This window comes from Marmota monax, unplaced genomic scaffold (genome assembly GCF_021218885.2).
Source record: "Marmota monax isolate L192 unplaced genomic scaffold, Marmota_monax_Labrador192_F-V1.1 WCK01_AAM20220418_F8-fsc00017, whole genome shotgun sequence".
Taxonomy (NCBI): domain Eukaryota; kingdom Metazoa; phylum Chordata; class Mammalia; order Rodentia; family Sciuridae; genus Marmota; species Marmota monax.
In genome coordinates, this window is record NW_026695241.1 from 14194624 (window position 1) to 14206500 (window position 11877).

General features: G+C 41.1%; 1 protein-coding gene across 1 annotated transcript; it reads left to right on the top strand.

The window, feature by feature from the left end:
- Positions 1-378: 378 nt before the first annotated feature.
- Positions 379-2834, top strand: LOC124090396 (RING finger protein 11). Its single transcript, XM_046441095.2, has one exon. The coding sequence runs from the start codon at positions 644-646 to the stop codon at positions 1106-1108; it is 465 nt and encodes a 154-aa protein (XP_046297051.1). The 5' UTR covers positions 379-643; the 3' UTR covers positions 1109-2834.
- Positions 2835-11877: the final 9043 nt, after the last annotated feature.

Sequence of the window (11877 nt, forward strand, 5' to 3'; positions counted from 1 at the left end):
GCTCTGGGCTCCAGCAAGAACTGCTGGATAATGCACCCAGCAAAGGACTGCCATATAGTACACACAGTACTCAATAGCTGCTAGATTTTCTCCTCTTCTACCTTCAGGCTTCTTGTCTGAAATCTCAGGAAGCTGGGACTTCGTTCAGCATTGCATTTAATTAGAAATAAGTATTGAGTTCTGCCTGCCGCCGCCGCCGCGCTGAGGCGGAGTAGGATGAGGCCCGCGGCTCCGGCTCCGGCGTCGGCGGGGGCAGCAGCAGCTGAGGCAGCAGCTGAGGCAGCCGTGACGGCCGCGCCCCCACCTCCTGACCTGGATTAGGCCCAGCAGCTCCGTGGCCGCCGCCGCCCCGCGGGGGGGCGGGGTGGGGAAGTTCTACGTCTCCCCGCCCCCCCCCCCAGAGCCGCCTCGAAGGAGGCAACCGCCGCGACCCCAGCGGGGCCCGCGGCCCAGCCTTGAGTCCCCACCCCCGGGGGCTGGCATGAGCTGCCCCTCGGCGGCGCCGGGGGGCGGGAGAGCCGCCGCCTGAGCCCCAGTCTGCCGTCGACCCCACCTCGCCGAGAGAGGCTGACCGCGGAACGTGCGAACGACCCCGTCACTGCTTTCTTCCTCCCCCTCAGATCACACGCCCCAGCCCTGGAAGATGGGGAACTGCCTCAAATCCCCCACCTCGGATGACATCTCCCTGCTTCACGAGTCTCAGTCCGACCGGGCTAGCTTTGGCGAGGGGACGGAGCCGGATCAGGAGCCGCCGCCGCCATATCAGGAACAAGTTCCAGTTCCAGTTTATCATCCAACACCTAGCCAGACTCGGCTAGCAACTCAGCTGACTGAAGAGGAACAAATTAGGATAGCTCAAAGAATAGGCCTTATACAGCATCTGCCTAAAGGAGTTTATGACCCTGGAAGAGATGGATCCGAAAAAAAGATCCGGGAGTGTGTGATCTGTATGATGGACTTTGTTTATGGGGACCCAATTCGATTTCTGCCGTGCATGCACATCTATCACCTGGACTGTATAGATGACTGGTTGATGAGATCCTTCACGTGCCCCTCCTGCATGGAGCCAGTTGATGCAGCACTGCTCTCATCCTATGAGACTAATTGAGCCAGGGTCTCTCGTCTGACTTCAAGTGAACCATCATTTTTGGTGGTTTTGATCTTTCGTCACTGAGCCCAAAGAGCCAGGGATTAGGAATTAAGATCATGCACAAAAAGTTTCCTAAAAATTCCTGGATGGCTGCAGATGTTGAGGAAAGTATGTGATATTTTAGAAACTTAGGGGGGGAAAGTAGGATGGTATTTTTATGTAAAGCCTTGACCCAGTGTTTAAGAATATAATTGTATTTAGACCTTGTTATTGCTGCAGTACATAGGAATTCTGTAAAGTGTTAAAGCAACTGTATATGTTTAAATTGTGTGTGTTGAAGATTAGGAAAAAAGATAGTGGTTATTTTTCCTAAATGAAATAACATTCTTCTCTCCACCAAATTTTTTTCTGAAGTTAATGGCATTTGGGTCAAGGTTTTATTAAAAGCTACATTTTATAACACTGGCACAAAAAAAGTAGTTTTAAGCTTGTTTGCACAGTTCTTTTTTTCCATTGGAAATGGAATTCATTGCCTTAGGTCTTTTTAAATAGTGTATTATCGTTGGGGCTGGCTCTATGCTTGAAAACCAGTTTATTTATAACCTGTTGTAAGTGCTATATTCTGTTTGCAGTTAGGAAATGCAGAATTTTAAGTGATCTCCTAGCTTGTAAGCAAACTGAGATGCACTATCCCTTTTCTATATAAAAATGAGTTAATGTGTCAATAAATCAACTCAGCAAGGTGGGTTTAATATTACCCTTTCCTATGTGTTTTATCTAATTCTTTTGGTTGTTAATATGGTGATAAATGAAAGTCAAGGTAAATTTTAAATATTAAGATTTCCGATTTATTGAGCTTGAATTATGCCACCATGCTTATGTAAAAATGAAGGTGGCACCATGGTAAAACTTAATGAGAAGTAGTTTCTCAGTTGTAATAATTTTGATTTCTCTTTCTTGTGATCTCTCCTTCCCTGTTGTCTTGAACCATAGCAAAAGGATACTGCATCTCTCATTACTATAGTGATGAGGTTATTGAAGTTATATAAACACATCTCAGTCTCTGTTTCTTTGAAAGGTATCTGTTAAGTCCTGCTAGGTGATTGACAAGACTAAGTAGGGAGAATAAAGGTAAATGTGATTCATGTTTTGCACACAAATGCAGAATTTTATAACCACATGACTTCATAGTTGTGATCTCAAAAGGAATTTCTCCTTATAATTTTTCTTGCAGTTAATGTAAGAATACTCTAAATCTCTAAGCTTCTGAAGTATTAGAGGTAGAGATGATCTAGTAAAGATGTAGTTTATCCATTTAGCATGTGTTTATTTTTCCTTATGTACTCAAGGTGATTTATTTGTTCAGCTCAGTGATATTACAGCTAAAAAAACATTAGCAAAAGGAGAAGCAGTCTACATCTAACAGAGGAATCAGAAATGTTTCTTATTTTTGTTAAGTTGAATGTTTGACTCTAACACTTTTCTACATACAAAACATAAGTTCCTTAAAGATTCTTCATAATTGTATTATAGAAGAATTTAATATGTCATAAATACTTAATTTGACATTCATCTGTAGTAGCCATATGTTGTTTGATTTCCTTATGAGCACCATGATGGAAACACTCAAATGAATTTGAGAAAAATTGGAAGAAATTAGATTATCGGGTTCTGTTAAATTGTTAATGTATCTTGCTTAAATTTTTGTTCATTAATTTATATCCATCTGATTATATAAAGTAAATTTGGAGGAAAAAAAAAAAAAAAAAAAAAAAAAAAAGAAATAAGTATTGAGGGCCTGCAAGGTTCACAGTACTCTGCTAGATTCTAAAATAAAGAGCAAAAGAAGAAAGCTCTAAAGAGGCATAAGATGTAGTCTGTGCCCTTCCAAGTATTTGCAATCTAGTGGAATCTAATTCAGAGGAACATATTGGGACTTTAATAGATGTTTGTGAAATAAATAAAAGACATACCTGCAATGAAAAGCTAAAGCATCAGGGAATTGACAAAGTTTAGGATACTGTGTTAGTCAGCTTTGCATTCACTGTGACCAAAATACCCAAAAAGAACTACTCAGAGGAGGAATCGTTTATTTTGGCTCATAGTTTCAGAGGTTTAGTCCATGGTAGACTCACTCTGCTGCTCTGGGTCCAAGGTGAGGCAGAACATCATGGTGGAAGGGTCTGGTGGGGGAGGGCTGCTCCATGGTGGAAGGGCATGATGGGGGAGGGCTGCTCCAGTCATGGTGGCCAGGAGGCAGAGAGAGGAAGGGGAAGGGGCAGCAGGGAAGATGAACCCTTCCAAGGCACACCTCCAGTGACCCATCTTCTCCAACCATGCCCCACCTGCCTACAGTTAATACCAGTCAGTCCATTCAAGCTAGATGAACAGATTAGGTTACAGTCCTCACGATCCAGACATTTCACATCCAAACATTACTGTATTGACACAGAAGCTTTTGGGGAAAATGTCACATCAAATCCATAACAGATACTATTGGCTAATGCCACCTAGGAATTCCTGCATCCTGCTTTAGCCAGGGTTCCTTTCACACTGTTGAATTCTCCTACACGAGGGACAGTGACAAAGAAGAAGTAAATAACTATGTCATTTTCAATTACCTAGAATATGCTCTGAACTCCAGTGAAGTGCTGCTGGTAACCTGCCCAAAGGTCAAATGGACATTTTCCATCTTCCTAAGTCCAAATCCAAATCTTAGGATATAATACCCTCTGACTAGAAGCACTGTGTAGGGCAGCGGGAGAGATACATGAAGACCCTCAGGAGAGGAGCAGAGTGAGTGAAGGTAGCTGGACCTGTCAAGGGCTGCCTGGCCCAATGTTGGCTAAGTTGCTGAGGCCACTGGAGGTAGGCAGCTTTTTAATACAAAAGTGTCCTGACTATGAGAAAATAGGGCCCAATCAGTGGACAGGAATTTGACCTCCCTCTATGCTGATGTAAAGCAGCATATCATGAATGGATAAGAAAATAGCATGCAGAAAATGCTACAAAACTCAAAAGTGAGTGATCTCATTGGAGATAGAATAATAAAAGTGGTAACAGGATATTATTTAACAGAGTTGCTCTTACCTTAAACATAGCCTTCAACATCAAGTGAGACCAGAGATTAATTTATTCCTCTCTCTTCTTTCCACAGAACTTCCTAAACATTCTTACAAGGGATCTGTTTGCATTACCTCCCACCCCTTATAATCTCAATAAAATGGGCAGCCCAGTTCTGCAGTCAATCATCAGTAAGCTCACAAACTGACCCCTCTTTAAAATGTGCATAAGAGAGAAGAACCAGTTGCTTGTTTAATAAGATTCTTTTCACGACTTCTTTCTAGGTATTTTCCATAATTGAATTGTCTACAGACCAAACAAGAATTGCTGCTTTTAATAGCATTTGGCTATTTAGTAGACACCTTTGAATGAAATTTAACAAAGCACTTTCACCAAACGTTCATTCATTATGTTGTTTCCTTTGAGGGCAGGGCACCAGACATTTCTAAAAGGAAAGAGTTCAAGCCATCAAAAGGAATAGTGAATATATTTGCTTCATCAAGTATGACAAAAAAAAATGGCATCTTTTGACCAAAATCAAGAATATATTTCTCTCTCTCCCCCTTTCTCTCTCTCTCTCTCTCTCTCTCTCTCTCTCTCTCTCTCTCTCTCTCTCACTAAATTGACATGGTATTTAGAAAAATTTTATATTTCACATTAATCACAGAAAATAACTTAAAAGTTCTAGGACCCCAATTCTCATTATCTATTTTAGCCCATCCAATTATCTACATCTCTTTCTGTTCCTTGGCTGTGGTCTACAGCCTAACAGTATTTTATTATTTTTATTATTCATCTCTGTCTACATAGTCCTAGTTAGTAAAAAAGCAATAATAAACACAAAGCAGTTTGTGAACCCCTCTTTTCCACAATCAATTGACCTTCTCCTGTGTATGTGGGTCACACAATCAAGAGTCTTCAGTCTTAAAAATCTGGCCAAAAGGGCAAAAGCAGATCTCTAAAATCAAAGATAAAAAGTGATCTACCGGTTGCTGTTTGAATCTACAAGCTGTGTGGTGGCTCGTGATTGTGTGCCCAGCCAGACTGCGGCATTTGTGCCCAGCCAGACTGCGGCATTTGGCGTCCCGTGCGGGGAACTTCTGAAGCTTAGAGGGCAGTGCAGCTGTTGAGATCCATTTAAGAGGAACGTCTGATGAGAGTGAAATGTCATGCTTCTGTGTCTCTTCCCTTGTCGCATGCCAGAGAACATCACCCTAAAGAGGAACATCACCCTGAATAGAGTAACTGGGGATTCGGTGAAAGAGACAAGACCTCTGCCTCATCAGACAGCTCACAGGAGAGAAGGAAGTGCCAAATACCTGATTCTACGCTGACTTCCCAGAGTCATGTACAGTCCAACCTGGAGCTATTCGGACCAGTGGCCAGGTCACTTTATTATCTGATTCCAAGAGTTGTAACCATCCATGTGCTGTTTGCTGGAAGGCACAAGAGGGCAAATTGCACTGCAGACAAAGAAGCGTCAAGATCTGACACTGGAATAAATAGCAATGCATTTGTTAAAAAATAATCCTCTAAGGTCAAATAATAAGTTTAATGTTACTGCCATAAAATTAAGTTTGGCCAGCCACAGATCCTAAACAAGGAGTAAATATTGGTGCTGTTCAGACAAGATTGGAGGAGGAACAAGTTGGAGGAGGAATGGTGAAAACCAGAATTCCACATCACAAATGAAATAGCACTAAGGCATCCATATGAAGAAATTCCAGAGAAGGTAGAGGGAACTGTGACCACGCACAGAGCAGGCCCAGTGGCCTGCTGAGGGGCAGAGCCACCCCCCACCCCCCGCGCCTGCCAGGTAGGTGGAACTGTGACCACCGACAGAAAAGGCCGAGTGGCCCGCGGCAGGACAGAGCTTCCAATCACTCCTGCAAGGTAGGCGGGCCTGCGACCCACTGGCAGAAGAGGAGCAGCGGCCTGCTGAGAGGCAGAGCCGCCCCCTCCCCCTGCACCGGCAAGGTAGAGGGAACTGTGACCACGCACAGAGCAGGCCCAGGGGCCTGCTGGGAGGCAGAGCCGCCCCCCACCCCCCGCGCCTGCCAGGTAGGTGGAACTGTGACCACCATCAGAACAGGCCAGACCTGCAACCGAGAGACAGAACAGGCCCAGTGGCCTGAGGAAGGGTAGAGCCGCCCCCCCCCCCGCACCTGCAAGGTAGGCGGACCTGCGACCCACTGGCAGTACAGCCCCAGAGGCCTGCAGAGGGGCAGTGCCGCTGCCTGCACCTGCAAAGTAGACAGAACTGTGACCACCCACAGAACAAGCCTAGCAGCCCGCAAAGGGACAGAGCTGCCGCCCGCGCCTGCGAGGGAGACTTTGCAACTATACAAGACCAATATAAATATATAGGGGGAAAATTCAATAACACAACAGTTTCACCAAGCAGAAAGAAACGCGAGCAGTATGAAAAGACAAGGAAAGAAAGGACCACAAGCAATGCAGGTCAACTCAACGTTAGAAGAGGTAATAGCTGCAGCAGATGGAATGTCAGATAAAGAATTCAGGATATACATGCTTCAGATGATCTGGAGTCTCAAGGAAGACATCAGACAGCAAAATCAGACAATGAAAGATCACTTCAACAATGAATTACATAAACAAATCCAAGAAGCAAAAGATCAACTACACAGGGAAATAGAGGTTATAAAAAACAAACAAACAGAAATCCTAGAAATGCAGGAAGAAATAAGCCAACTTAAAAACTCAATTGAGAATACTACCAGCAGAGTAGAACACTTAGAAGACAGAACATCAGACAATGAAGATAAAGTATTTCAACTTGAAAAGAACATAGACAGCTCAGCAAGACTGTTAAGAAACCATGAGCAGAACATCCAAGAAATATGGGATAACATCAAGAGACCAAATTTAAGAGTCATTGGGATACAGGAAGGGACAGAGTTTCAAACCAAAGGATTGAGCAATCTATTCAATGAAATAATACGAGAAAACTTCCCAGACTTGAAGAATGAGACAGAACCCCAAATCCTAGAAGCCTACAGGACTCCGAATGTGCAAAATCATAAGAGACCCACACCTAGACACATTATAATGAAGATGCCCAACATACAGAATAAGGAGAGAATTTTAAAAGCTACAAGAGAAAGGAAGCAGATCACATTTAGGGGTAAGCCAATCAGGATAACAGCTGATCTTTCAACACAGACTCTGAAAGCTAGAAGATCCTGGAATAACATATTTCAAACACTGAAAGAAAATGGGTTCCAACCAAGAATTGTGTATCCAGAGAAATTAAGCTTCAGGATGGAAGATGAAATTAAAACCTTCCACGATAAACAAAAGTTAAAAGAATTTGCAGCTAGAAAACCATCTCTTCAAAACATCCTTGGCAAAACATTACAGGAAGAGGAAATGGAAAATAGCAATGAAAACCAACAGTGGGAGGTAGGACACTAAAGGGGGGAAAATAATCAAAGAGGAAAACAAACCATGTTTAGTAACATAAATAAACAAATATGGCTGGAAGAACAACCCATATCTCAATAATAACCCTAAATGTTAATGGCTTAAACTCACCAATCAAGAGACACAGGCTAGTAGAATGGGTCACAAAACAAGACCCAACAATATGCTGCCTACAGGAGACGCATTTGATAGGAAAAGACATACATAGGCTGAAGGTGAAAGGTTGGGAAAAATCATATCACTCATATGGACTTCGGAAACAAGCAGGAGTATCCATACTCATATCAAATAAAATAGATTTCAAGCCAAAGTTAATCAAAAGGGATAAAGAGGGATACTACATACTGCTCAAGGGAACCATACACCAACAAGACATAACAATCATAAATATATATGCCCCAAACAATGGTGCAGCTATGTTCATCAAACAAACTCTTCTCAAGTTCAAGAGTCTAATAGACCACCATACAATAATCATGGGAGACTTCAACACACCTCTATCACCACTGGACAGATCTTCCAAACAAAAGTTGAATAAGGAAACTATAGAACTCAATAACACAATTAATAACCTAGACTTAATTGACATATATAGAGTATACCACCCAACATCAAGCAGTTACACTTTTTTCTCAGCAGCACATGGATCCTTCTCAAAAATAGATCATATATTATGTCACAGGGAAACTCTTAGACAATATAAAGGAGTAGAGATAATACCATGCATCCTATCTGATCATAATGGAATGGAACTGAAAATCAACGATAAAAGAAGGAAGGGAAAAGAATACGTCACTTGGAGAATGAACAATAGGTTACTGAATGATCAATGGGTTATAGAAGACATCAAGGAAGAAATTAAAAAATTCTTAGAGATTAATGAAAACACAGACACAACATATCGGAATCTATGGGACACATTGAAAGCAGTTCTAAGAGGAAAATTCATTGCTTGGAGTTCATTCCTTAAAAAAAGAAAAAACCAACAAATAAATGATCTCATACTTCATCTCAAAATCCTAGAAAAAGAAGAGCAAAACAACAGCAAAAGAAGTAGAAGGCAAGAAATAATTAAAATCAGAGCTGAAATTAATGAAATCGAAACAAAAGAAACAATTGAAAAAATTGACAAAACTAAAAGTTGGTTCTTTGAAAAAATAAACAAAATCGACAGACCCTTAGCCATGCTAGCGAAGAGAAGAAGAGAGAGAACTCAAATTACTAACATACGGGATGAAAGAGGCAATATCACAACAGACACTTCAGAAATACAGAAGATAATCAAAAATTATTTTGAATCCTTATACTCCAATAAATTAGAAGATAGTGAAGGCATAGATAAATTTCTTAAGTCATATGATCTGCCCAGATTGAGTCAGGAGGATATAGACAACCTAAACAGACCAATATCAATTGAGGAAATAGAAGAAACCATCAAAAGACTACCAACTAAGAAAAGCCCAGGACCAGATGGGTATACAGCAGAGTTTTACAAAACCTTTAAAGAGGAACTAATACCAATACTTTTCAAGCTACTTCGGGAAATAGAAAAAGAGGGAGAACTTCCAAATTCATTCTACGAGGCCAACATCACCCTGATACCTAAACCAGACAAAGACACTTCAAAGAAAGAAAACTACAGACCAATATCTCTAATGAACCTAGATGCAAAAATCCTCAATAAAATTCTGGCCACTCGGATACAAAAACTTATCAAAAAAATTGTGCACCATGATCAAGTAGGATTCATCCCTGGGATGCAAGGCTGGTTCAATATACGGAAATCAATAAATGTTATTCACCACATCAATAGACTTAAAAATAAGAATCATATGATCATCTCGATAGATGCGGAAAAAGCATTTGACAAAGTACAGCATCCCTTTATGTTCAAAACTCTAGAAAAACTAGGGATAACAGGAACATACCTCAATATTGTAAAAGCAATCTATGCTAAGCCTCAGGCTAGCATCATTCTGAATGGAGAAAAATTGAAGGCATTCCCTCTAAAATCTGGAACAAGACAGGGATGCCCTCTCTCTCCACTTCTGTTCAACATAGTTCTCGAAACACTGGCCAGAGCAATTAGACAGACGAAAGAAATTAAAGGCATCAAAATAGGAAAAGAAGAACTTAAATTATCACTATTTGCAGATGACATGATTCTATACCTAGCAGACCCAAAAGGGTCTACAAAGAAACTATTAGAGCTAATAAATGAATTCAGCAAAGTGGCAGGATATAAAATCAACACGCATAAATCAAAGGCATTCCTGTATATCAGCGACAAATCCTCTGAAATGGAAATGAGGACAACCACTCCATTCACAATATCTTCAAAAAAAATAAAATACTTGGGAATCAACCTAACAAAAGAGGTGAAAGACTTATACAATGAAAACTACAGAACCCTAAAGAGAGAAATAGAAGAAGATCTTAGAAGATGGAAAAATATACCCTGTTCATGGATAGGCAGAACTAACATCATCAAAATGGCGATATTACCAAAAGTTCTCTACAGGTTTAATGCAATGCCAATCAAAATCCCAACGGCATTTCTTGTAGAAATAGAGAAAGCAATCATGAAATTCATATGGAAAAACAAAAGACCCAGAATAGCAAAAACAATGCTAAGCAGGAAGGGTGAATCAGGCGGTATAGCGATACCAGACTTCAAACTATACTACAGAGCAATAGTAACAAAAACAGCATGGTACTGGTACCAAAACAGGCAGGTGGACCAATGGTACAGAATAGAGGACACAGAAACCAATCCACAAAACTACAACTACCTTATACTTGATAAAGGGGCTAAAAGCATGCAATGGAGGAAGGATAGCATCTTCAACAAATGGTGCTGGGAAAACTGGAAATCCATATGCAACAAAATGAAACTGAATCCCTTTCTCTCGCCATGCACAAAAGTTAATTCAAAATGGATCAAGGAGCTTGATATCAAATCAGAGACACGCCGTCTGATAGAAGAAAAAGTTGGCTACGATCTACATACTGTGGGGTCGGGCTCCAAATTCCTCAATAGGACACCCATAGCACAAAAGTTAATAACTAGAATCAACAAATGGGACTTACTCAAACTAAAAAGTTTTTTCTCAGCAAAAGATACAATAAGAGAGGTAAATAGAGAGCCTACATCCTGGGAACAAATCTTTACTCCTCACACTTCAGATAGAGCCCTAATATCCAGAGTATACAAAGAACTCAAAAAATTAGACAATAAGAGAACAAACAACCCAATCAACAAATGGGCCAAGGACCTGAACAGACACTTCTCAGAGGAGGACATACAATCAATCAACAAGTACATGAAAAAATGCTCACCATCTCTAGCAGTCAGAGAAATGCAAATCAAAACCACCCTAAGATACCATCTCACTCCAGTTAGATTGGCAGCCATTATGAAGTCAAACAACAACAAGTGCTGGCGAGGATGTGGGGAAAAGGGTACACTTGTACATTGCTGGTGGGACTGCAAATTGGTGCAGCCAATTTGGAAAGCAGTATGGAGATTTCTTGGAAAGCTGGGAATGGAGCCACCATTTGACCCAGCTATTCCCCTTCTCGGTCTATTCCCTAAAGACCTAAAAAGAGCATGCTACAGGGACACTGCTACATCTATGTTCATAGCAGCACAATTCACAATAGCTAGACTGTGGAACCAACCTAGATGCCCTTCAATGGATGAATGGATAAAAAAAATGTGGCATTTATACACAATGGAGTATTACTCTGCATTAAAAAATGACAAAATCATAGAATTTACAGGGAAATGGATGGCATTAGAGCAGATTATGCTAAGTGAAGCTAGCCAATCCCTAAAAAACAAATGCCAAATGTCTTCTTTGATATAAGGAGAGTAACTAAGAACAGAGTAGGGTCGAAGAGCATGAGAAGAAGATTAACATTAAACAGGGATGAGAGGTGGGAGGGAAAGGGAGAGAGAAGGGAAAATGCATGGAAATGGAAGGAGACCCTCAGAGTTATACAAAAGTACATACAAGAGGAAGTGAGGGGAAGGGGAAAAATAATATAAGGGGGACAAACGAATGTCAGCAGAGGGAGCAGAGAGAGAAGAGAGGAGGGGAGGGGAGGGGAGGGGGGATAGTAGAGGATAGGAAAGGCAGCAGAATACAACAGACACTAGTATGGCAATATGTAAATCAATGGATGTGTAACTGATGTGATTCTGCAATCTGTATATGGGGTAAAAATGGGAGCTCATAACCCACTTGAATCAAATTGTGAAATATGATATATCAAGA